The sequence below is a fragment of the Mytilus galloprovincialis genome, chromosome 3 (genome assembly GCF_965363235.1).
Source record: "Mytilus galloprovincialis chromosome 3, xbMytGall1.hap1.1, whole genome shotgun sequence".
Taxonomy (NCBI): Eukaryota; Metazoa; Mollusca; class Bivalvia; order Mytilida; family Mytilidae; genus Mytilus; species Mytilus galloprovincialis.
Genome location: NC_134840.1, coordinates 3,399,180 through 3,425,619, shown reverse-complemented (window position 1 = coordinate 3,425,619; position 26,440 = coordinate 3,399,180). Strand labels below are relative to the sequence as shown.

The 26,440-nt window shown below is 33.7% G+C and overlaps 1 protein-coding gene across 6 annotated transcripts in view; it reads left to right on the top strand.

Annotated features, from left to right (window-relative positions):
• LOC143066959 (lysine-specific demethylase 6A-like) overlaps positions 1 to 26,440 on the top strand; it is a 70,989-nt gene that overhangs the window by 10,656 nt on the left and 33,893 nt on the right. For 2 of the 6 annotated variants that reach the window (XR_012975811.1, XM_076239844.1), the window contains exons 3-5: positions 784 to 916; positions 4,441 to 4,490; positions 6,896 to 6,954. Coding sequence is in view for 3 of the 6 variants with exons in the window: in XM_076239844.1 (XP_076095959.1) it covers positions 784 to 916; positions 4,441 to 4,490; positions 6,896 to 6,954 (242 nt within the window). In the remaining 3 variants the exon portion in view is untranslated. Of the gene's footprint in view, positions 1 to 783; positions 917 to 4,440; positions 4,491 to 6,895; positions 6,955 to 14,765; positions 15,050 to 22,105; positions 22,225 to 25,116; positions 25,226 to 26,440 lie in introns of those variants that run through there. The other 4 variants (XM_076239847.1, XM_076239848.1, XM_076239845.1 and 1 more) reach the window with 4 other exon arrangements.

The window sequence follows — 26,440 nt, the reverse complement described above, 5'->3', positions numbered from 1 at the left end:
TGATATAGTATGATCCACTTTTTTCGAAATTAAAATTGAAGTAAAAAAATATTTTGTTTGAAGTATTTACGTTAGTTTAAACAGGTCTCATTAAAAAGTATCATGCATGGTGAATTGTTTAAACAGGGTCCCAGATAGCTTCAACTGGATGAAAAAGTTGTGTAATTTTAGAACTTATCCGGAATGGAGTAAATAGCGATTAGGTGTATTTGACCAGTATGACACATGTATGAAAAAATTATGAACGTGGAAAATTGATTTACTGAAATTGATATCAGGAAAGATAATACTGTATGAAATGAAATATTTAATTGGTTAAGATTTGATGAATGCTGTTCAAATATCTGGACATCAACATTTCAGTACCAGACAATTTTCGAGTGCTATAAACAATATCTTAACCTACATGTACATGTGGTAAATTGAATGTGAGGAAGAACATTTTTAATTTTGAATTCACTAGATCTTTTGAACAAAATTGTCAAACTTGAATTGATAATCCTCCATGAACAAAGACAACTATGATATTTAGATAACTAGGTCAAAGGTAAAGGTCTCAACCACATCTGATAGACTAAAGTTGGTGCAAAATCAAAAGTTTAGTTACCAGATAATATCTTTTGAAACACATATATACTTGTAAAACCCCTTTGGATTTTTTGGAGAAAAAAAATCTTGATAATGTGCTATCTACATAACTAAAACCAAAAAATAGGTTCTTCATATATTTCTGTTTTCTCTTTACTTAACCATGTGTTACAAAATATATTTATATCATTTTAGGGTATAAAATATTATGAGCAGTTGATAAGACAGAAAATCAAGAAAGGAACAGATACCACAGAGTCTGATGTAGACCCTAATGTCTACTGTAGTTTAGGGCACCTGTTGCTTCTCCTAGAGCAGTACCCAAAAGGTAAAATAACTGTAGCCTTGGGCACCTCTTACTTCTAGAGTAGTACCCAAAAGGTAAAATAACTGTAGCCTGGGGCACTTCTTACTTCTAGAGCAGTACCCAAAAGGTAAAATAAGTGTAGGCTTGGACACCTCTTACTTCTAGAGTAGTACCCAAAAGGTAAAATAACTGTAGGCTGGGGAACCTGTTACTTCTAGAGCAGTACTCAAAAGGTAAAATAACTGTAGCCTGGGGCACCTCTTACTTCTAGAGCAGTACCCAAAAGGTAAAATAACTAGGCTAGGGCACCTCTTACTTCTAGAGCAGTACCCAAAAGGTAAAATAACTAGGCTGGGGCACCTCTTACTTCTAGAGCAGTACCCAAAAGGTAAAATAACTGTAGCCTGGGGCACCTCTTACTTCTAGAGCAGTACCCAAAAGGTAAAATAACTGTAGGCTAGGGCACCTTTTACTTCTAGAGCAGTACCCAAAAGGTAAAATAACTAGGCTGGGGTACCTCTTACTTCTAGAGCAGTATCCAAAAGGTAAAATAACTGTAGCCTGGGGCACCTCTTACTTCTAGAGCAGAACCCAAAAGGTAAAATAACTGTAGCGTGGGGCACATCTCACTTCTAGAGCAGTACCTAAAAAGTAAAATAATCGTAGCCTGGGGCATCTCTAACTTCTAGAGCAGTACCCATAAGGTAAAATAACTGTAGGCTAGGGCACCTCTTACTTCTAGAGCAGAACCCAAAAGGTAAAATAACTGTAGGCTAGGGCACCTCTTACTTCTAGAGCAGTACCCAAAAGGTAAAATAACTAGCCTGGGGCACCTCTTACTTCTAGAGCAGTACCCAAAAGGTAAAATAACTAGGCTGGGGCACCTCTTACTTCTAGAGCAGTACCCAAAAGGTAAAATAACTAGGCTGGGGAACCTGTTACTTCTAGAGCAGTACTCAAAAGGTAAAATAACTGTAGCCTGGGGCACCTCTTACTTCTAGAGCAGTACCCAAAAGGTAAAATAACTAGGCTAGGGCACCTCTTACTTCTAGAGCAGTACCCAAAAGGTAAAATAACTAGGCTGGGGCACCTCTTACTTCTAGAGCAGTACCCAAAAGGTAAAATAACTGTAGCCTGGGGCACCTCTTACTTCTAGAGCAGTACCCAAAAGGTAAAATAACTGTAGGCTAGGGCACCTTTTACTTCTAGAGCAGTACCCAAAAGGTAAAATAACTAGGCTGGGGTACCTCTTACTTCTAGAGCAGTATCCAAAAGGTAAAATAACTGTAGCCTGGGGCACCTCTTACTTCTAGAGCAGAACCCAAAAGGTAAAATAACTGTAGCGTGGGGCACATCTCACTTCTAGAGCAGTACCTAAAAAGTAAAATAATCGTAGCCTGGGGCATCCGTAACTTCTAGAGCAGTACCCATAAGGTAAAATAACTGTAGGCTAGGGCACCTCTTACTTCTAGAGCAGAACCCAAAAGGTAAAATAACTGTAGGCTAGGGCACCTCTTACTTCTAGAGCAGTACCCAAAAGGTAAAATAACTAGCCTGGGGCACCTCTTACTTCTAGATCAGTACCCAAAAGGTAAAATAACTAGGCTGGGGCACCTCTTACTTCTAGAGCAGTACCCAAAAGGTAAAATAACTAGGCTGGGGCACCTCTTACTTCTAGAGCAGTACCCAAAAGGTAAAATAACTGTAGCCTGGGGCACCTCTTACTTCTAGAGCAGTACCCAAAAGGTAAAATAACTAGGCTGGGGCACCTCTTACTTCTAGAGCAGTACCCAAAAGGTAAAATAACTGTAGCCTGGGGCACCTCTTACTTCTAGAGCAGAACCCAAAAGGTAAAATAACTGTAGCGTGGGGCACATCTCACTTCTAGAGCAGTACCTAAAAAGTAAAATAATCGTAGCCTGGGGCATCTCTAACTTCTAGAGCAGTACCCATAAGGTAAAATAACTGTAGGCTAGGGCACCTCTTACTTCTAGAGCAGAACCCAAAAGGTAAAATAACTGTAGGCTAGGGCACCTCTTACTTCTAGAGCAGTACCCAAAAGGTAAAATAACTAGCCTGGGGCACCTCTTACTTCTAGAGCAGTACCCAAAAGGTAAAATAACTAGGCTGGGGCACCTCTTACTTCTAGAGCAGTACCCAAAAGGTAAAATAACTAGGCTGGGGCACCTCTTACTTCTAGAGCAGTACCCAAAAGGTAAAATAACTGTAGCCTGGGGCACCTCTTACTTCTAGAGCAGTACCCAAAAGGTAAAATAACTGTAGGCTAGGGCACCTCTTACTTATAGAGCAGAACCCAAAAGGTAAGATAACTGTAGCCTGGGGCATCTCTAATTTCTAGAGCAGAACCCAAAAGGTAAAATAACTGTAGGCTAGGGCACCTCTTACTTCTAGAGCAGAACCCAAAAGGTAAAATAACTGTAGCCTGGGGCACCTCTTACTTCTAGAGCAGAACCCAAAAGGTAAAATAACTGTAGGCTAGGGCACCTCTTACTTCTAGAGCAGTACCCAAAAGGTAAAATTACTGTAGCCTGGGGAACCTGTTACTTCTGGTGTTTTGCATTTGCGCTGATCTGCATTTCATTTGCATTGAATTTTTTCTCATTTGCGCCACTGGATACATCTCCAGACCTTTTCCCTGACTGCTCCCGTAGTTCTTTAGCCTCTGTCTTTCGATTATCTGCCACATGGTTATGCTCATTCTGTGGTTTGACAGTAGTCAGACCATCAGCTGAATTTATTAAGAGTTATGGTTCTTGAAAGATTGAAAAATGGTGTTTCCAGTAGTGTCCGTGCATTTAAGCATGAACTGTTCAACCAAAGCTTCCCAAATTTTAATATGTTGTTACTGATGACAAAATGGAGGTCAAATTTGATATTGACGATTTTCACTTTCACAGTTCATCAGTTATGGTTCTTGTGATATTGCCAGGGCACAAATAAATGTTAATAAATCCAGTTTGCTGTAGTTGTGACAGCCTCTTGTTTTATACGATATTATGGTACATCAGTAAGATATGTTTTTTTTATGGTTCAGGACACTGACCTTCCGATGTGTATGACCGTCGATGAGTAAAGACTCCTTGGCTCGTTTTAGTATGCACTAAAAATAACTTATTTATTAAACCTAAGTGAACAAAATATATAACCAGATTTTACCAATGGTATAGTACAAATGTACATGTGCAACTATGAACTTACCTGTAAATCTAATTAGGAGCAAATATAAAATCGGCGCAAATGAAAAAATGAAGTCGACGCAAATGAAAGAATGAAACTTTTTAAAATCGGCGCGAATGTCATACGCCTGTTACTCTTCTAAAGCAGTACCCAAAAGTTGAAATTACTGTAGTCTTGGGCACCTGTTTCTTCTTTTAAAGCAGTATCAAAAAGTTATTATTTGTATAATATTATATTTATTTGCCATTAATAACCCATTTAAAGCATTCAAATCAGATTCATGTAAAATATTGAAACATGTTGAAATCTACTATTTATTTAATTTATTATTCTTTGTGTCTTTTAAGCTCTGTCAGCCTACCAAAGATTTTACCATCTACAGCCAGACCACTGGAAGGTAAGGATAAAACAAACTGCATTTTACACTTATAATTACATAACTATAATTTACAACTTCTGTCTGGAAAATTGATATATTTGAAAATATTAAGAGCACTGCAAGTAATATTTCTTTATTAAAGACTTTAAGTTCCAAATTATGGAACAGGAAAAGATGATATTTTCCAGTCATGCAGGTTTTGAATTCAAATGACTGAATTGAATATTCTAATTTTGGTCCTTTTTGAATTATTGTGCATTCGTTTGTTCGTCAGTCCATTTGTTTGTCCGTCCGTTTGATAATCAAAATGAAACTTAGTACCATGTTCCCTATGATATGATGTTTCTAATTGTAATGCAAAATTGCAGGTTGAACCCATTTTCACAGTCCACTGAACTTTGAAAAAGAATAGTGACAGTTGGGCATCTGTGTACTGGGGACACATTCTTGTTTTGTTAGAAGTTGCTTTTTTTGTGAGCTATTTCTAAATCCTGATTGAAGTGCTTTGATTGTGCATATGTAATTTAAGTTCAGTAGTTTTTGTAATCTTTATGACCCTCCAAATTCCTCAAGTGTCCCTTTTATTGAACGAGTACAAGACAATAATCATAAAATACACATTACCATTATACTAAGTTATCTAACTAAACCCTTTATCATACTAAAATACTTTTACAATTATGAAATTTAGAATACATGTATATGATATGTTGATTGACTACTATTCAGAGCTGCCAGATCCTATCTGTTTTCAGAAATTCATTTAGAACTTTCAATCATTTCTCAAAATCAAAAATAGCATGACCAATTTTCATTAAATATAAAGGCAAATGATCAGAAATATTTGTTTATATGTCCATCCAAAAACCCTATACATGTACATAAAATTGAGAATGGAAATGGGGAATGTGTCAAAGAGACAACAACCCGCCCAAATAAAAAACAACAGCAGAGGGTCACCAACAGGTCTTCAATGTAGCGAGAAATTCCCGCACCCGGAGGCGTCCTTCAGCTGGCCCCTAAACAAATATATACTAGTCCAGTGATAATGAACGCCATACTAATTTCCAAATTGTACACAAGAAACTAAAATTAAAATAATACAAGACTAACAAAGGCCAGAGGCTCCTGACTTGGGACAGGCGCAAAAATGCGGCGGGGTTAAACATGTTTGTGAGATCTCAACCCTCCCCCTATACCTCTAACCAATGTAGTAAAGTAAACGCATAACAATACGCACATTAAAATTCAGTTCAAGAGAAATCCGAGTCTGATGTCAGAAGATGTAACCAAAGAAAATAAACAAAATGACAATAATACATAAATAACAACAGACTACTAGCAGTTAACTGACATGCCAGCTCCAGACTTCAACTAAACTGACTGAAAGATTATGATTTCATCATATGAACATCAGGCACAATCCTTCCCGTTAGGGGTTTAGTATCATACCATCATAACATATATGAGAAGAACATAACCCGTGTCATGCCAACAACTGTTTTTAGAATAAATGTGTTTAGTTCCGATGCAAAGACCTTATCAGTGACTCAATATTAACGCCAAAATATGCAATCTTTAATGACTTGACAACAGTATCGTAATTATATCCCTTCTTAATAAGTCTATTCAAAGGTTTTGTAAGTTTCTGAGGTGAATACTGACACCTTTGTGCTTTATAAAGAATATTACCATAAAAAATTGGATGTGAAATACCTGAACGTATTAGAAGTCTGCATGTTGAGCTATATTTACGAATGATGTCTTTATACCGATGATAAAATTTAGTAAATGTTTTGACTAGTTTGTGATATCGAAAACCCTGGTGTAATAATTTTTCAGTAATACATAAATTTCTCTCGTTAAAATCTAAAACATTGTTACATACACGAGCGAATCGTACAAGTTGAGATATATAAACACCGTAAGATGGTGACAAGGGAACGTCACCATCTAAAAACGATAATTTTAGCTTGCATTGCAACACCTTCTCATTGCACCTTAATGTTTGCCACTAAGAATTAATCTCATCCCCTCATAGAAAAAAGGGCTTAGATTCCCTTTTCTAAACAATACATAAGGTAGTTTAAATTATATTGATATACATTATATTGATAAGCAATATTCCTGCATGTTAATAGTGGGTTTAGTTGGTTATTTGATACCACTGCCAATATTTTATCTGAATGAGGTTCAAAAAATGTATTTAATGTATAATTGAGATTTAACAGATAGAGATTAATTAGTTCCTAGCTAGAATGCTCAATTCTGGAACAGTCTTTTCAGAACATTTGTTGATAAAAATAATTGGTACACAAAAATGTATTATACTCCTAATACTTTTAATTTTGCATTATTTTACTATACACCATCATATCTAATACTATTCATGTATTTTATGAACATTTTCCCCTGTTTTCCAGAATGCCTCGTTCCTGTATGGTCTTGGATTGGTGTACTTCCATTTCAATGTCTTCCATCTGTAAGTAATAAAATAAACATATACATTACTTATGATATAGTTCCATATTGTAGGTGTTTTTTTTTTCTATCCAGCTATACTGTGAATCATTTTATTAACTGGATTTTTTATGGGAAAATCAGTGATTGATTTGGGGTTGTACAGTGGGCGGTGTCTGAAAAACAGTGTCCTTGAATTTACTCATTAACCGTTCAACCAAAACTTTTCCATATGAATATGTTGTTACTGATAAAAAAAAAGTAACATGTTCATTGTGTATTAAATTTGTGGATTCTACTTTTTGTAAAAAATTAAAATGACGAATTGAAGCCATCAGAATCTTAAGATTCTAAAATCATATGTTGTTTAGTAAACAATTTAATTGTTGCTAACATGTAATCAGAAGTAATGACACTAATTAACCTGAGATGGAATGATCAAAAGATTTATAAATGATCCTCAAAGGACACTTCCAGAGATAGTTTTTTTATGTCCTTGCCATAGCATAGGGGGCATTTAGTTTTAACCTTGTCAGTCTGTACCCACATATGTACATACTGGTCCCACTTAAGTTTGCCTGAACCAAATGTCATGAATCTTATACACAATGCTTATATCCATAAAACACTGATCAAGTTTTGGTGGCAGAACTTTTACTGTTCTAGAGTTATGCCCATCTACAAATGGAAAAATTGCTGAATTTTTTGTTTCCATTCTCTAACTTAAGCTTGCCTCACAAACAAATGTTATGAAACTTATACAATGCTTATTACCACAAAACACAGATAGAGTTTGAATTTTATTGGCGTCACATCTACTATTTTAGAGTAATGCCCCTTTACAATGGAAAAATTGCTGAATTTATTGCTTCCGTTCTCTTACCTAAGTGTGCCTCAACCAAATGTTATGAAACTTATACTAAAAGCTAATTACCAGAAAACTCAGATTAATTTCAAATTTGGGTAGGTTCACTTTCACCGTTCTTGAGATTAATCCAATTATAAAGTAGAAACCCTTGCAGGGGCATCATTTGTGTCCATGGGGACACATTCACCATTTATTCTTTCAATGAACACCTAAGGTGTAAGGTGAAAGGTATCAATTAGACTTAAAATATGTCCCTGAAAGAAATGGTTATATGAAAATGCTACAAATGTACATTGAATTAAATTTTATGAAATAAAAAATCCAGACCATGAATTTTATTTTCTTTAGAATAAGACTTATCAGATGATAGAATAAAACATTTCAAGTACTTACACATTCATTTCATTGGACAATTTTATAGTTTTCTTGGTTTCATCTATTTTTCAGATGCTATAAGTAATAGGGCTAGCATATTTGGTTTATGGAATGATTGTCAGGTGTACATGTCTGTCAGGTAGGGTTTTTATAACCTTGACCTCATTTTCATGATGCATTATTAAATGAGAAGTTTTCATAATTTAGTCAGTTTATCAGATATTATTAGCAATAGGTCAACTATATTTGGTGTATATATGGAATGATTGTTAGATGTACACATTTCATGTCAACCTGACCTCATTTGAAAGTAAATTAACACATAGTCGAAATTATTGTTGACATATTCTCTTCACTATGCTTTATATTTGGTTTGATTTTACAATTTTTATATGCCTGTTTAAGGGACGTATTATGGTATGCCGTTGTCCATCTGTCTGTCTGTCATCAACATGTCAGAAATTAATTCAAAAACCCTTGAACCAATTCACATCAATTTTTGGTGAATTGTTTATCTGTTGATGTGAGCTCCCTTTAGTTTTTTTATAAATTTTAGATTTTGTAGTTTCCGAGTTTGAGGTTTTTTTCCCATTAAAAAAGGGGGATTTCCAGTTTTTGTACAATAACTGAAAAACATTTTCACCAATTTGCAAAAAACTTTAGTAAATTGTTTATATCTATTGACATGGGCTCCCTTTCGATTTTTATAATTTTTCGATTTTATTTTTTGTAGTTATGTGATTTTATTCATAAAAAAGGAGGTATTTTCCAGTTTTTGGACAATGCTTTAGTAGTTATCATGAAACTTTTGTGACTGGCTTATATCTATTAACATAACCTCTCTTTAATTTTTATGAAATTCTGTTATGACATTGAGAAGTTATTGAACTTTATTCTTTGAAAATGTGACGGGCATATCAAGCGCTCATGGGGAAGCTGTTTATAATAGAAGTTATTGGACTATATTTTTGTATTGTAATAAAGACATCTTATGAAGGCATATGAGACTGGTTTACATTCATTTTTGCCATCATACATACTGTGATCTACTGTCATTTTATTATGATCATTTTAACAAGAGTTATAGGACTTTGACTATTTTTTAGAATATTGTAACAATAACATTAGTAAATGCAACTCCATTGAGTACAGTTTTACTTGGTAGTACTGTTTGGCATCACGTGTGATTGGCAAATTTATACTCATCTGAGTATTTTAACAATTACACCTTGTGAATGCAGCCCCTAAGAGACATCTATATTAGGTATGATTGGTTGCTTTCATGTGTACTAACAAATTTCATTTCATAATTTTTACCTGGGTTAGGACTTAGTTGGAATATATTTATATGTAGATGTAAAAACATGATTTATATGTAGATGTAAAAACACCACCACATGGACCACATGGACTAAACTTCTCTGAGTCTGCTACAGACTGAGAGATTTTATAGCTATTTTTGTCATCATGTGTTGTTGACCAAATACTACTATCATTTTAATTAGACTTTTTAGCTCACCTGGCCCGAAGGGCCAAGTGAGCTTTTCCCATCACTTGGCATCCGGCGTCCGTCGTCGCCGTCCGTCGTCGTCCGTCGTCCGTCGTCGTTAACTTTTACAAAAATCTTCTCCTCTGAAACTACTGGGCCAAATTAAACCAAACTTGGCCATTATCATCATTGGGGTATCTAGTTTAAAAAATGTGTGGCGTGACCCGGCCAACCAACCAAGATGGCCGCCATGGCTAAAAATAGAACATAGGGGTAAAATGCAGTTTTTGGCTTATAACTCAAAAACCAAAGCATTTAGAGCAAATCTGACATGGGGTAAAATTGTTTATCAGGTCAAGATCTATCTGCCCTCGAATTTTCAGATGAATCCGACAACCCGTTATTGGGTTGCTGCCCCTGAACTGGTAATTTTAGGGAATTTTGCTGTTTTTGGCTATTATCTTGAATATTATTATAGATAGAGATAAACTGTAAACAGCAATAATGTTCAGCAAAGTAAGATTTACAAATAAGTCAACATGACCAAAATGGTCAGTTGACCCCTTTAGGAGTTATTGACCTTTATAGTCAATTTTTAACCATTTTTCGTAAATCTTAGTAATCTTTTACAAAAATCTTCTCCTCTGAAACTACTGGGCCAAATTAATCCAAACTTGGCCACAATCATCTTTGGGATATCTAGTTTAAAAAATGTGTGGCGTGACCCGGCCAACCAACCAAGATGGCCGCCATGGCTAAAAATAGAACATAGGGGTAAAATGCAGTTTTTGGCTTATAACTCAAAAACCAAAGCATTTAGAGCAAATCTGACATGCGGTTAAAGCGTTTATCAGGTCAAGATCTATCTGTCCTGAAATTTTCAGATGAATTGGACAACCTGTTGTTGGGTTGCTGCCCCTGAATTGGTAATTTTAAGGAAATTTTGCTGTTTTTGGTTATTATCTTGAATATTATTATAGATAGAGATAAACTGTAAACAGCAATAATGTTCAGCAAAGTAAGATTTACAAATAAGTCAGCATGACCAAAATGGTCAGTTGACCCCTGAAGGAGTTATTGCCCTTTATAGTCAATTTTTAACCATTTTTTCGTCAATCTTAGTAATCTTTTACAAAAATCTTCTTCTCTGAAACTACTGGGCCAAATTAAACTTAACTTTGCCACAATCATCATTGGGGTAATTTGTTTAAAAAATGTGTGGCGTGACCTGGCCAATCAACCAAAATGGCTGCCACGGCTAATAATAGAACATAGGGGTAAAATGCAGTTTTTGGCTTATAACTCAAAAACCGAAGCATTAAGAGAAAATCTGACAGGGTTTAATTGTTTATCAGGTCAAGATCTATCTGCCCAGATGTTTTCACATGGATCGGACAACCCGTTGTTAGGTTACTGTCCTGAATTGGTAATTTTAAGGAAATTTTGCCGTTTTTTGTTATTATCTTGAATATTATTATAGATAGAGATAAACTGTATACAGCAATAACGTTCAGCAAAATAAGATCTACAAATAAGTTTACATGACCAAAATAGTCAATTGACCCCTTAAGGAGTTATTGCCCTTTATAGTTAATTTTTAACATTTTTCATAAATTTTTGTAAATTTGTAGAAAATATTTTCCACTGTAATTACTGGGCCAAGTTCATTATAGACAGAGATAATTGTAGCAACAAGAATGTTCAGTAAAGTAAGATCTACAAACACATCACTATCACCAAAACACAATTATGTCATGAATTTATCCGTGTCCATTATTTAATATGCACAAGACCAAGGTGAGCGACACAGGCTCTTTAGAGTCTCTAGTTATAGATAGAGATAAATTGTAAACAGCAATAATGTTCAGCAAAGTAAGATCTACAAATAAGTCAACATGACCAAAATGGTCAGTTGACCATTTTAGGAGTTATTGCCCTTTATAGTCAATCTTTAACCATTTTTCATAAATCTAAGTAATCTTTTACAAAATCTCCACTGAAACTACTAGGCCACAATCATCTTTGGGGTATCTAGTTTGAAAAATGTGTCCGATGACCTGGCCATTCAACAAAGATGGCCGCCACGGCTAAAAATAGAACATAGGGGTAAAATGCAGTTTTTGGCTTATAACTATGAATTCAAAGCATCTAGAGCAAATCTGACAAGAAGTTAAATTGTTAATCAAGTCAATATCTATCTGCCCTGAATTTTTCAGATGAATTGGACAACTGGTTGTTGGGTTGCTGCCCTCCAATTGGTAATTTTTAAAGAAATTTTGCCGTTTTTGGTTATCTTGAATACTATTATAGATAGCGATAAACTGTAAACAGCAATAATGTTCAGCAAAGTAAGATCTACAAATAAGTCAACTTGACCTAAATGGTCAATTGACCCCTTAAGGAGTTATTGCCCTTTATAGTCAATTTTTAACAATTTTCATTAATTTGGTAAATATATGTAAATTTTTACCAAATATAGTTCTCTGTTACTAATGGGCAAAGTTCATTATAGATATAATTGTAAGAAGCAAAATCGTTCAGTAAAGTAAGAACTTCAAACACATCACCATCACCAAAATACAATTTTGTCATGAATCCATTTGTGTCCTTTGTTTAATATGCACATAGACCAAGGTGAGCGACACAGGCTCTTTAGAGCCTCTAGTTATGCTACTATTTATTATTATGCCCCATTTATTATGCCCCATGGATGGGCATTATGTTTTTCTGGTCTGTGCGTCTGTTCGTTCGACTGTCGTCCGTTGGTCTGTCTGTCTCGCTTCAGGTTAAAGTTTTTGGTCGAGGATGAAGTTGAAGTCCAATCAACTTGAAACTTAATAAACATGTTCATTTAAACAAGGCTTCCAAAACGGTCATATATTCTGGACATTTGTATAATGTCCAGTAAAAGTCTGGCTGGGCAAAGCATGAAACATTCATCTACTTTTTAGTTTTCAAGACTTTCTTAAGAGATGGCCATTTTAACATAAATTGCAATCTTTTTGACCCAACCTTTTGCCTTTAACAGCCACACATTTCCAGTCATAAAAGTGACATGATGATTAATTACTGTACCATCAAAACTACCCCATCTTCATTATGATATGATCGTTCTAATTTTAGTACCAAATTAGAGTTTTTACCCCATTTTCATGGTCCACTGAACTTAGAAAATGAAAATGGTGCATCCATATACTAGGAACACATTCTTGTTTTATTGAAGTTTTTAGAGTATTATAGTAAAAAGAATTTTTCCAAAAACTCTAATAACAAAAAGTAGGATAAAAATGATGGGTCAAAATGGGTGTTTTACCTCATGAATTCAACTCCTCTGTGTAGTTGACTCATTTTAATACATCATTTTTATGTTACGATTTTGAATGGAGTTATGGGAATTCTACCAAATTTTGACTATCTTACCACAATGACACATTGTGACAAACAATTTAATTCATAAACACTGAGGACATTCCTCTATGATGTAGCAATCTTGTTTTAATGATGATATTTCCTCATACACTATAATCATCTCAATGACCCTTGATGTAAAATATTATATAAATGTGTCAAATGTTGCATTACCATAACGTTGTGGTCAAAGTTAAACTGCTTCCTGAAACCTATATTAATTGTAATGTGCTATATACTCCCAAACTCCCAGACCACCCTTTAGATCTTAAACCTGGACAAAAAAAAAATATATAATGTATTCCTACCATTAAAATTAATATTTTAATGAAAATTGATGCTTCATTTTTAAATAAATAGGTAATCTACATTGGCTCTAGGTATAGGGGGAGGGTTGAGATCTCAAAAAACATGTTTAACCCTGCCACATTTTTGCGCCTGTCCCAAGTCAGGAGCCTCTGGCCTTTGTAAGTCTTTTACAGTTTTAAATTTTAGTTTTTGTGTATATTATATTATTTCGGAGTTAATGACGTTCATTAGCACTGAACTGGTATACATTTTTGTATACATTTTTGTTTAGGGGCCAGCTGAAGCATGCCTCTGGCTGCAGGAGTTTCTCGCTGCATTGAACACCCATTGGTGGCCTTTGGCTGTTGTCTGCTCTTTGGTCAGGCTGTTGTCTCCTTGATACATTCCCCATTTCCATTTTCAATTTTAGTTGATTAATTAAGATAAACAATATAAAGAATGTCTAAGGGCAGATGTATGCTGACTATTAACATTTAGTCCTTTGAGATGGAGCACTTGTGTTGAGAAAGGCTTTAGGGCATAACTATTTTTTTCCATATTGATAAGACTTGAGTAGTTTTTCCTATATGAATAGGATTTTGAATAAAAAAGCATATTCATCTGCGAAAAAAGTATATTCACAGCGCAAAACGTTGCATGCTTTTACGTGTATAATTTTAGTAAAAAACATTTGATGTACAATTGGTTTTGGTAAATAATTTCTATAACACATATTTTTCTTAATTACTGAATTAACCAATCACCTTCTTTTGTTTGAGTAAATATGTGGTTTAGTTGACTTTTAAAAAACTTAAATTCACTTAGCCATTGCTCAGTGAATATTAGTTTTTCAAAGGTCAATAAAACAACAAATTTACCTCATCAAAAGACAGTAATTGTATAATATCAAATATATAATCATTGATTATTCTTATTATTTTCAATAAAATCAGAAAAGCAAACGATTGATTATATAAATTCAGATCAATGAACCTAATATTTGTTTTATATCTCTCTTTAAGAAAAGAACCCAGAACTATTTTTTTTTTAATTATTAATTGTAAGTTGGAAAGCTCTTGATTATATTTAATTAAATCAATTTTTTAAATTTTATTTTTAAATGTATTTTTTTATTTGGCAAAGTTTAATAATTAAAAGTGTGCGGTAAATCCAACTGATATAATTCTTCTACACATAATTTATATATCTCCTCTTTCCCAAACAAATCATCTAGAAACAGACTTTATCTAAACAAATTCTAATAAAGGCCAGCTGTAGGCATGTGCTGTGACCTGTAACCTATGACCTCTCCATTTATAGCAGGTTTAACCCCAGGGGATAAAAATACTTTCCACACCAGACTGAACTCATTCAGTCTTTGTATATAACAAAAACTTTTGGAATTTATATGAAATGAGTGATTTTTTTATTAACTGATTATAAATTGTGACTATTTATAAATTAGTGATTAGGAATATTGACAAATTCATTGAAACAAGTCTGTTTTAGTTAGATATTCAGATAATTTTCTTTGTGTTGTGTTAACCACATTGAAGTTCATTGGTCATTTGACCTCATTCAGACCTTTATCTTCTGACCTTGGTTTTATGAGCGTCTTGACTTTAATTTGTGATTTAAATATTTGAATGAAAAAGTGAAAGGATATTGGACTTTGATCGTTATATTAAGGTATGTAAAATGAGGTTAATTAGTCGTCTTTGTTAATTACAGGTCACATGACATGGTAAAACATTATCTTACAAGGTTAGGTTTGACTAGATTATGTCATATAGAAGAATATATGTTATAAGGGAACCTGTCTGGGTGTGGGGGGATAAGGGCAGTTCATCCTTGGGTATCCTCAATCTTAGGCACTTCCTGGTGTATTTGTTGGGCTCTGCTTCAGTGTCATCTAGCTTTAGATAATTATTAGCTGGGTCCGCAAATAGTCAAAAAATATCATAAGGACCTAATAGCTACGGTTCTGCAGCTAAATCTGTTCTGTAGATTTTGAAATTTAAACCAGACTTTTAAATTGAAAAGAATGATCTCAGGCATGAGACTTTCAAAAATTATGTAAATGTCCGGTTATTTCTATAAAAAAAGACCTAGATATTCTTATTTGCAAACCAAAACGTCTTGACTTACACAAACATTGGTAAACTTCAGAAGAGTATATTTACTATTGAGATTTTTCTCTCTGGAACATTGCATAGCTTTAGGACTATGTTCATGACTAAGGATGTGTGAATACCACCCCCTCCCCTCCTCCATTATTTGGAAGATGATTCTGTTCTGCCAACCTCATCTGCTGAACACACCTACTTATTTTAATCTTATCTGGCATTCTAAACTTAAAGGGTTAAAAAAGAGAGCTAAAACCAGTTCTTTAATAGTTGATTAGATGAAGAGTCTTTATATTGACCCTGAACCAAAAAAAAAATCTTGTATTGATGTAAAAGCTCTAGATATAGGACAGATAATCTTGACGTCATATAGTTAATAGTTATTGACGTGATTTGTAGTTGCATTAGATTACCACGTATATCTGTAAAGGATGTTAATCATTTGCCTCTTTGAAATGATCTTTTAAAACTTGGAATTATTGGCTAAAGGCAGTATATATTCAATCTATTTATTAGTTCCTTTGATATACTCTAGTTAATGATCAGTTGCAACATACATGACATATATTTCCACAATAATGGTTTTCCTGAATTATGCAAAACAATTACGTAAAAAGGATAATTTTTTGAAAATTTAAAAGGAAACTATGATTGTTTTTGTTGTGGTTTGATGAGGATTTTTGAGGAGAACAGCTGGCATTTACATAACATAACGACAGATGGTCCTCCGAGACAAAGATAAGTGACAGCCAGGTCTGCATACACCGCTGTACACAAGATCAATACAAGGAGAGAAAATTTAAATTGGAGACATCTTTCTGGCACAAATATCTGGAAAAGAAATTATGTTTTGTCATGATAGAAGCCAACCAAGGAAGATTGGAGACCATAGATAATTATATAATTTGGGTCAGGATGGGAATAAAAATAAGAAAAATGTACTGTTCTGGAAAGTGGATATTTTTATGGTAATGGGGGTGACAGCCTCCCTAGACGTCACATGTATATCCTTGATGCTATGTTTGGTGTGGATGAGATAGATCTCTATCTACCACACCAGTAAGATATATATATATATAGATATAAGAAAATGTGGTGTGAGCGCCAATGAGACAACTCTCCATCCAAGTTATATATATATATAGATATAAGAAGATGTGGTGTGAGTGCCAATGAGACAACTCTCCATCCAAGTAATATATATATATATAGAGAGATAGGAAGATGTTGTGTGAGTGCCAATGAGACAACTCTCCATCCAAATAACAATTAAAAAAAAAGTAAACCCATTATAGGTCATATATATAGGCTAATTTTCTGTATAACCCTATGACTTGTGAGTTAAGCTTACCAAATCAAAGCTTGAAGATAAACCGTTTTTTCATACAACATGTACAAAAGGATAGCCTAGTGTGGTCTTTTGGTACCAGAATTCTTTTGGAATTATATTTGTTAATTTTTATGACAGCATCACTTCTAATAAGAATGAACTTCTCGCTATGTTCTTCTTAATTTGTAGAATGTATAATATTTACTGTAGGAATAAGGGAATGTTTTCCTCATGCTTGTCACAAATAAGGATGAATTGTTAGGTTTTTAACATTTCTTTAAACCCCCTTCAGAATTGACAAGGTAAACAATATATAAAGGCTTTTTTTCTGAATGACATCTATAACAGTGCAAGCATTCAAGTGGTCTTCTTGTCTTTAGGTGTCTACTTATGTTCAGGGACAGCTGTAAGGTGTACCAAACCTGCCACCTGTTCCACACACTCACCAAAAATCTCATTTTTATAGGAATAATGAGGTTGTTATTCATTTTATTGACAGCTACAATTATATTTGTGCCAATGTACCCATTTGTTTAGTAGGTCAAACTTTCTTCTTGATTAAACTTGTAAAGTTTTGTAACCTAATGATCAGACTGGCAGGATGCCACCAGACAAATGTTATACAGGTATAAAACAAGCTCAGGTGAACATTTTATATATCACTGATCTTTTAAATCAATGTTAAGTACAATTGATAGGAAGATATACTTCACAGTAAATGTTTGGTGTCCTTGAATATATATATGTATACATGTAGTTGTACTACATAATGAAACTCTGCACGTAACTTTTCACATATACATGATATACTAACCAGGTGGATGTTTTTTTTTATCCATATTTTGACCTTACAACATGTACAAGGTTATTGAAAAAAAGACCTGTTAAGTTTTTGTAATATTGATTTAAGAACATGTAAATGATGTTGGGTGCACTAGTATACAAAGGGCTCCAGTGCATTTAGTTTGATATGTACAACTAGACTGCAACTTTCTAATCATTTTTACTCAGGTTAATACTATTGTTGCCATCTATTAGTTAATCCTAATACTGTGACTGATACACTTTATTAAGTTATAATATATGAAAAATCTTTATAGATAAGAAAGCAGGGTTTGAAATCTGTTTGTACTTACTGTAGACACTGTAGACTAGTCAGTAATTAATTAGTATGCTCACAACTGAAAGCTCAGATAATACTTACATTGACTTACAAAAACTTATGTAAAAACAGAAATACAAATAAAACCCCAAATGTTGTATAAATAGAGCAACCAAAGACACTTGTTATTGATACTTAAAAGGCAGATGGAGAAATTATCAAAGTTAAGATTTGTAACATTTGTCAGTGCTAAAATTGATAATTTTGTGAAATTTGAAATCAATATGTATAATGTTTTATCTACGCTTTGTAAATATAATTTACTAGTTACATATAAAGGGAAAATTACACTGTTGTAACATCAAACCACTCATGTCATGCCTTATCCAGAAATACCTACAATGTAGGTTGTATGTTAGTGCAGCATGGTGCAGTATTGCTATATATAGACATTTGAGGTCCTTTTATAGCTGAATAGGTGATATGGGCTTTGCTCATTGTTGAAGGTTGTACAGTGACATATAGCTATTAATTTATATGTCATTTGGTCTCTTCTGGAGAGTTGTCTCAGTGGCAATCATACCATATCTTCTTTTTATATAGCTGGTGTATCTACACATAGATACATATAGACATCACTGGTGTACTTACGCATAAATACATATAGACATCACTGGTGTACTTGCACGTAAATGCATAAAGACATCACTGGTGTACTTACACTTAAATACATAAAAACATCACTGGTGTACTTGCACGTAAATACATATAGACAACACTGGTGTTCTTGCACGTAAATACATATAGACAGCACTGGTGGATTTGAACCTAAATACATATAGACATCACTGGTGTACTTGCACGTAAATACATATAGACATCACTGGTGTACTTACGCATAAATACATATAGACATCACTGGTGTACTTGCACGTAAATGCATAAAGACATCACTGGTGTACTTACACTTAAATACATAAAGACATCACTGGTGTACTTGCACGTAAATACATATATAGACATCACTGGTGTACTTGCACGTAAATACATATAGACAACACTGGTGTACTTACACATAAATACATATAGACAACACTTTAAAACATATACATACCACATCTTCCTATATCTATATAGACATATCTCTGTACCTACACATAAACAATCATATCTTTGCTACTGTGGATTCATTTATTTTCGTGAGTACCATTCTTCGTGGATTGCAGAAAAGTTGCCTTTTCTTTGAGATGTAATTTCGTGTTTTTGCCAAAGTCTGCATACAACTTGATATAAAAATTGTAATTAGGGCCCCGCCAAAGGCGGGTCCCCTATAGTGATCAGTCTGTCCGTCCGTCTGTCCATCCGTCCGTCCGTCCATCCGTCCGTCCATCCGTCCGTCCATCCGTAACACTTTGTGTCCGCTCCATATCTAGAGAACCATTATGATTTCATACTTTATACTTTACATGTTTATTAACCACCACCAGAGGGCGTGTCATGATGTATGTACAACTTCCTAGGTCAAAGGTCAAGGTAAAAAAACTTTGGTTTCAGTTGACAACCCTGTGTCCTGTGGTGAAGATCATGTCCGCTCTATATCTTGAGAACCGTTATGATTTCAAAGTTTATACTTGACATGTATATATACTTGATATATGTGAATGAACCAACACCAGAGGGTGTGTCATAATTTATGAACGACTGCCTAGGGCAAAGTTCAAGGTCAAAAACTTTGGTTTCAGTTGACAACCCCATGTCCTATGGTAAAGATTGTGTCCGCTCTATATCTTGAGAACCGTTATCATTTCAAAGTTTATACTTGACATGTATATAAACCAACACCAAAGGGTGTGTCATAATTTATGAGCAACTTCCTAGGTCAAAGGTCAAGGTCAAAAACTTTGGTTTCAGTTGACAAACCCATGTCCTATGGTAAAGATCGTGTCCGCTCTATATCTTGAGAACCGTTATCATTTCAAAGTTTATACTTGACATGTTTATAAACCAACACCAAAGGGTGTGTCATAATTTATTTACAACTTCCTAGGTCAAAGGTCAAGGTCAAAAACTTTGATTTCAGTTGACAAACCCATGTCCTATGGTAAAGATACAATTTTTTAATGCAAATTATTCACAGCGGGGCCCACAGAGATGGCTCCCATCTTAATGATATCTAGTTCGTTGAACATTTAAATTCATGGTTCACCTGTACCCACGAAGACCTCGAAAATTTTTATCCAACAAATAATAATGAATCCACAGTATTTACTTTATGAATTATGTACATGCTGTACGTACAGTCCTATTTCCACTCAGTACAGGTGATTGGCCTCTTTACTATTAAACTTCTTTCACTGGTTTTCAGATTGATCATTGAGTTTGTTCACTCAGTATTGATCATGACAAATATAGAACATTTACAATTTGTGTAATGATATAGATAAGTCTCTATAGAATTGAGAATGTCACCTAGAAAAAATGTTGATGATCAATATATTTAGATATTAAAAAACAGACAAAAGTATGATATATCTGACCTACCTTTTTTTATTCATTTTAAGAATTTCCGTTGTATTGCAAATATATTTGTATGTCAGATGTGTAATGTATAAATTAACAACAATCTTCTTTTCTACCAGAGCTGGTTTGATGAAACTCTTTCTTTTAATCAATTAAGTATTTTCTTCCGTACCAGAACCAGGTTCAATGATACCTTTAATATAATCAAAGTTTACATGTATCTCACATTTGAAACTGATTTTGATAAAATAAAAAAATAATAATTTTCATACTTCATTCTGATCAAGTAGTTTCTTCCAAAGTTTTGAAACAGAAAGATGTTTTGCACAACTTTAAGTAAGCTTTAGTGTGGTACAGTAGCCTTGATTAAATTAGTTGTTGGTAACAACATTTTTATATAAAAGACGACTCCTTTAGTCCGACACATATTAATTAATTGTTATAATATTACAAATAATAAGAAAATATATGTCATACTAAACCAATAATTCCATATTAATAATCTACCACCTTACTGCACTTATTATACATCCTTTTGACATTCAGAAATTCATCTGTCCTCAAGTATTGTTTTATCACGGATATTGAGCTGTATTCTGAATGGTACATACAGTTACATCCTTTTGTCATATAAACAAATACAATATTGTGCTGATAAGTAGTTCAAAGTTTTATTACAATTTACATTTCCTTTTGGTTAATCCACAGCTGAGACATCTCACTCCTAAAGGTTTATGAAAATTATACTTGCCAACACCTTTGCAATAGCCAAAGGAAACAGTTAGATACATGAAAAAGGGATGGGGGTGGTCCTCTATGTTAACCTAACGGACTATGGATGTCTTACTTACTTGTAGTGTTGGATTACTGTCTCATTGATGTATACTTCACATCTCATTTATTCTTACTTCACATCTCATTTATTCTTAAAAAAAACTATTATAGTACATGTGTTTATAAATTTCAAATTATACATGTACTATGAGGTTAGTAGAAGTGATTCATATTTTTTAATCCTTATAATACCTGTGTGATCAGAGGTGGACTTGGGGGAGGGGGTAACCCCTTCTTTTGTGTAAAAAATTTGGTTAGGAAATCACTGAAGCGTGACTTAAGCAGGACCCTTCTTTGGCAGTCAGTGGGCCTCCTGAAATATTTTCGATCCACGACTGGTCATGTCATTGGGAAGTTATTTGATGATGTGTGTTTCAAGCCAAAGAACTTTTCTGAAAAAGTGGAACTTCTCATGGTTAGTTGCTGTTGGTAGCATTAGTGACTGGAGACTGCCATTATATATTTGTTTAAACCCCTAATTCATCCACCCTTTATCCACTGTGTCTCTGATCTAGGTAACCTCTAATTGATTCTTAATTACTTGGTGGTATTATTTTTGCATCTGCTCATATGAGTATTGTAGATTTTTTTCCATACCATATACAAAATTTTATAGAAACAATATACATTCAATAATTTGTAATTAATGACAATCTGGAGTTTATTGATATGATTGTCTCTGTTACATGCCAATAAAATGTCCCTTTGATTGCCAATAACATTTCCTGCTGAACAGAAGTTCTATAGTCTGTTTCTGTAAGTAGTTACACATTATTTATCATTGATCTGAGGGGCCACCACACATTATTGTAAGATTTATTGATTAGGTTTGGAGTATGAAGGAAGAATAAGGTGTATGGTTTTACTCTGTATCACAGGGCTAAGGTGTGTGTTTACCATTCATTTTGATGTAAATAGGATTCATAGTAAAGCAGAAGACATCTTGGGGAAGGTAAAAGGAAGATTGTATTTTGTATTATGCTGAACAAGATATGTAACTAATATCAGTTGTTGTGTTATGTGTATGATCTTAAAGTGCTGATAGAAAGCTGTCTATTTATAATTTTGATGAGTAAGGAATTTTGTAAGTGGTTCCATTCACAAAACAAAGTTGTAGATATTGGCCATGGTCATGTGATTAATTAAGATTGATTTCATGTTAACTGACAGATGTTGAATAATGTATCCAAATTTTTACATTGATTTTTTTAACCTTGAAAATTGGTATAAATATTGTAGTTTACATGTATATCAAAAAGACCATACATAAATTAGGCCGTTATTTTTCTCGTTTGAATTGTTTTACATTTGTCATTTCGAAGGCTTTTATAGCTTTGACTATGCAGTATGGGCTTTGCTCATTGTTGAAGGCTCTATGGTGACCTATGGTTATTAATTTCTGTGTCATTTGGTCTGTTGTGGAGAGTTGTCTCATATGCAATCATATCACGTCTTCTTTTTAGGTGACCGTTCCGAAAGGAACGATGACCTTTAGCCATCACTTGGCGTTCGTCGTCGTTGTCGTTGTCCGTCTTGTGTAAACTATTTCAAAAATCTTCTCCTCTGAAACTACTGAACCAATTCCAACCAAACTTAAGCTGAATGCTCCTTCGGGTATCTAGAATCAAGCTTGTGTTTTATTTTGTGTTTTGTCAAAAAACATGGCCACCATGGCTTAAAATAGAACATAGGGGTAAAATGCAGTTTTTGGCTTATATCTCAAAAACCAAAGCAGTTAGAGCAAATCTGACATGGGGTTAAAGTGTTTATATGGTATTGTTCTATCAGCCCTGAAAATTTCAGATGAATCTTATAACCCATTGTTGGGTTGCTGCCACTAAATTGGTATTTTCAGGAAATTTTGTGTTTTTTTGTTATTTTCTTGAATACTATTAATGATAAAGATAAAGTGTAAACAGCAAATATGTTCAGCAAAGTAAGATCTACAAACAAGTTTTACAACCAAAATTGTCAATTGACCCCTTAAAGAGTTATTGCCCTTTAAGGACAATTTTTTCACAATTTGTTTATCATGTTTTCTAACACTTATTAATATACATTAAACCAAAAAAACAAACTACAATGAAATTGGACACTTAAACTCTTAAACGAAAGATGAGTGCCAAAAAATCAAGGTGAGCGATTCAGGCTCTTGAGAGCCTCTTGTTTACGGGTGCAGGATTTTCTTGCTGCATTGAAGACCCATTGTGGCCTTCAGCTGTTATCTGCTCTTTGGTTCTGTTGTTGTCTCGCTGACACATTCCCCATTTCCATTCTCAATTTTATTCAGTACTATAGTAGAAAGCAGTTTAAGATTGTGGTTTATATAAATGTACTATTTAAGCAACCAAAAAAATGTTATGCTTGAATTTAGGTGAAAAATGTGGCTGCACACTTATATTGCATCTATGGAGTGAAAAAAAGTTGCCAAGACAAAGACTCTGTCATGGTTAATATCGGCATGTTGGCTTTTGCAAAGAAGATCCTGGATTATATTTCTTGTCAGGTTAAACAAAAGACTTGCTGCTTCTGGTACTAGGTTACTGATAATTCTTTCCCTTGTGAGTTAACACATTAATGATCTGGCTCAGCACTTGGTATAGAACAAAGCTTGGTTTTTTTGTGTTTTTTTTTTAAGATAAGATAAAGCAGGGTTTATATTCATTTCTCCTTATATGCATTAAATATTTGTTACAGGACATTAAACACAAATCCATCTGATTATCTTGGAATGGATTAGAATAGACTAAAAACATTTCCTTCAGTAGATATATATATGTTTAGTTTTAGTTTGAAATTTACAAGAAATTGACAGATTACTTTTACTGAGAGTAAAACAAAAGTCAGAAAATCAATTTACACCATCATTTTACTAGTCAGTAAATTTTCAATTGTCAATTTGAGACAGTTGTAGAAATTCTTGTTTTCTAAAAGTTGTATTAAATTAAATCTTTTTCACATTACAACTGTAGCTATTCAATAACTTGTTTCTATGACAACTATGACTTGAAATGTGTTCGAGGGGTGATGTGCAGGAAGAGGAGACAAATGGGAATATGCTATAAAAAAAGATGGAGAGCTTGCTATTGATATTGTTTTCTTTAACTATTACCTAATATAGTTTTCTTATTCGGAAATCAATAGTTTGGATTAGATTTGTTGTGTTGATGAAGGAAATAAAATATGACAACAAATATAGATAATGTTGATATCAAGGAATATTTTTTTTTTGTTTCATAAAGAATTTCATAATGAAATGAAAAAGTTATTCAAAAAGCTTTGAATCTGTAAAATAAATGTGGTTGGGAGTGAAAACTTCAAAGAATGGTCACTTTGATGGAATTAACCTCTGAACTTAATAATTACATATCATTAGTTTGAACCCCTTCAGTGGAGGTTTTATCACATTTGGTAACCTTATGGTCAACTCATTGACTGGCAACTGACTTATTTATTTCACACATTCTGTTGACAAAAAAATTAGCCATTCTTTTGATTTTGTGAATATAAATTGTCTTCGGCTCTGTCCATTTTTCCTGTCACATTTAAAGGCAGAAATCATTTTACAAGTAATTTAGTATATTACTAATTATTCCATTTATAGAAATGCACTGAGACATGTTTTTGTCATTTACTTGGTTTGTTGATCATGTCACCCACTTATTTGGTTCAGTAATGTCAACCATACTATAACTAAAATAAACAATCATGGATATATTCTTTTGTTTATAAATCATTATATAATCTCTCAATGGTGTTTTGAATTGAAGTTTTATGTCCAATGAAAAGTAGATATTGATTTATTTACTATAGGTGAGTGGCATAGATCTACAATGGAGGAGTGTGCTACGCCTACGTGCCTAATTTACTTCCCTTTATGTCATAGTAAAACTATATATATATAAACACTACAGAAGTAGGTTACAAATCTCTATGTGGAGGAACAAAAACAGGTAGGGATAAAATGGAAAAAAGGGGGGGGACATTATCATTATTAATTTTGGATATTTGCCAAATGATTATTGTCACTCTTACAGATTAAACTACAAATGTTTTTGACATCAGTTTATGATTTTACCTGTGTGCTTGGGTTTTGTCACGTAATTGAAGATTGTAAAAAGGGTAGAGGTCATGCTAGTAGTACAATGCAGATTTTTTACTCAATAGTATTGTTAGATAAAATATATCTACATGATGTTTGGGCCTGACTTTTACTTTATTTACTAACCAGAATAGATTTACATGGTGACATGACCTAGACCTCACAGAAGTATATTTGATTTTTTCAGACTTATTTATTATTTTTCCATGGTAAATTTTATCTGTATTGATGCAGAGAAGCTCTTACATTATACCTCTACAATAGATAGCTGGTGTGTAAAATCTGTGGTCATTACGACAAATGTGTATGATATGTTATCATACCCCATTCATTTCATCTAATCCATTTTCTATCCATCCATGGACTCCATAGGTAGATCAAATATACCCGTCACATTTTTCTCATGTACTACTGTAAAGAATTACTTCATATTTAGTCAGAAGCTGGACAGGAATGAGTTTTGTGGAGTGAGCAATGTATTTTTCCTGTTTTTGATACTTTGAATTTTGAGTGTATTAATCCACCTTCCAATCCACATCCCATGTTGATAAGTGACAATTTACCATACCCCTGTATGCATGTACATATATCATAGTTGTCACCATGTATTTTTTTTATCATTTATGGAATCTGAATGGGGTAGCTCATATGTTAGTTTAAGTTTATAAAATGCTCTCCCATATATTGGTATAAAAGTAACATACAAACTTGCGCTATAAAGGACTAGTAAGATGGACTTTATTGTGACACTTAGGTCCATTTCAAATTTGCCTGATGCTTCTCACTTGTACAAAATGTAATTGAAGCCTACAAGTTGGTTAATGATTTTACACTAGTCATTTTTTGGGCCCTTTATAGCTTGCTGTTCAGTGTGAGCCAAGGCTCCATGTTGAAGACCGTACTTTGACCTATAATGGTTCCTTTTACACATTGTGACTTAGATGGAGAGTTGAGTTGTCTCATTGGCACTCATGCCACATCTTCTTATCTCTATCTAATTGAAATATGAGGAACATAAATAAAATCAGTGTGTTTTCTTACTTTCTTGTTACTGGTGGAATATCTG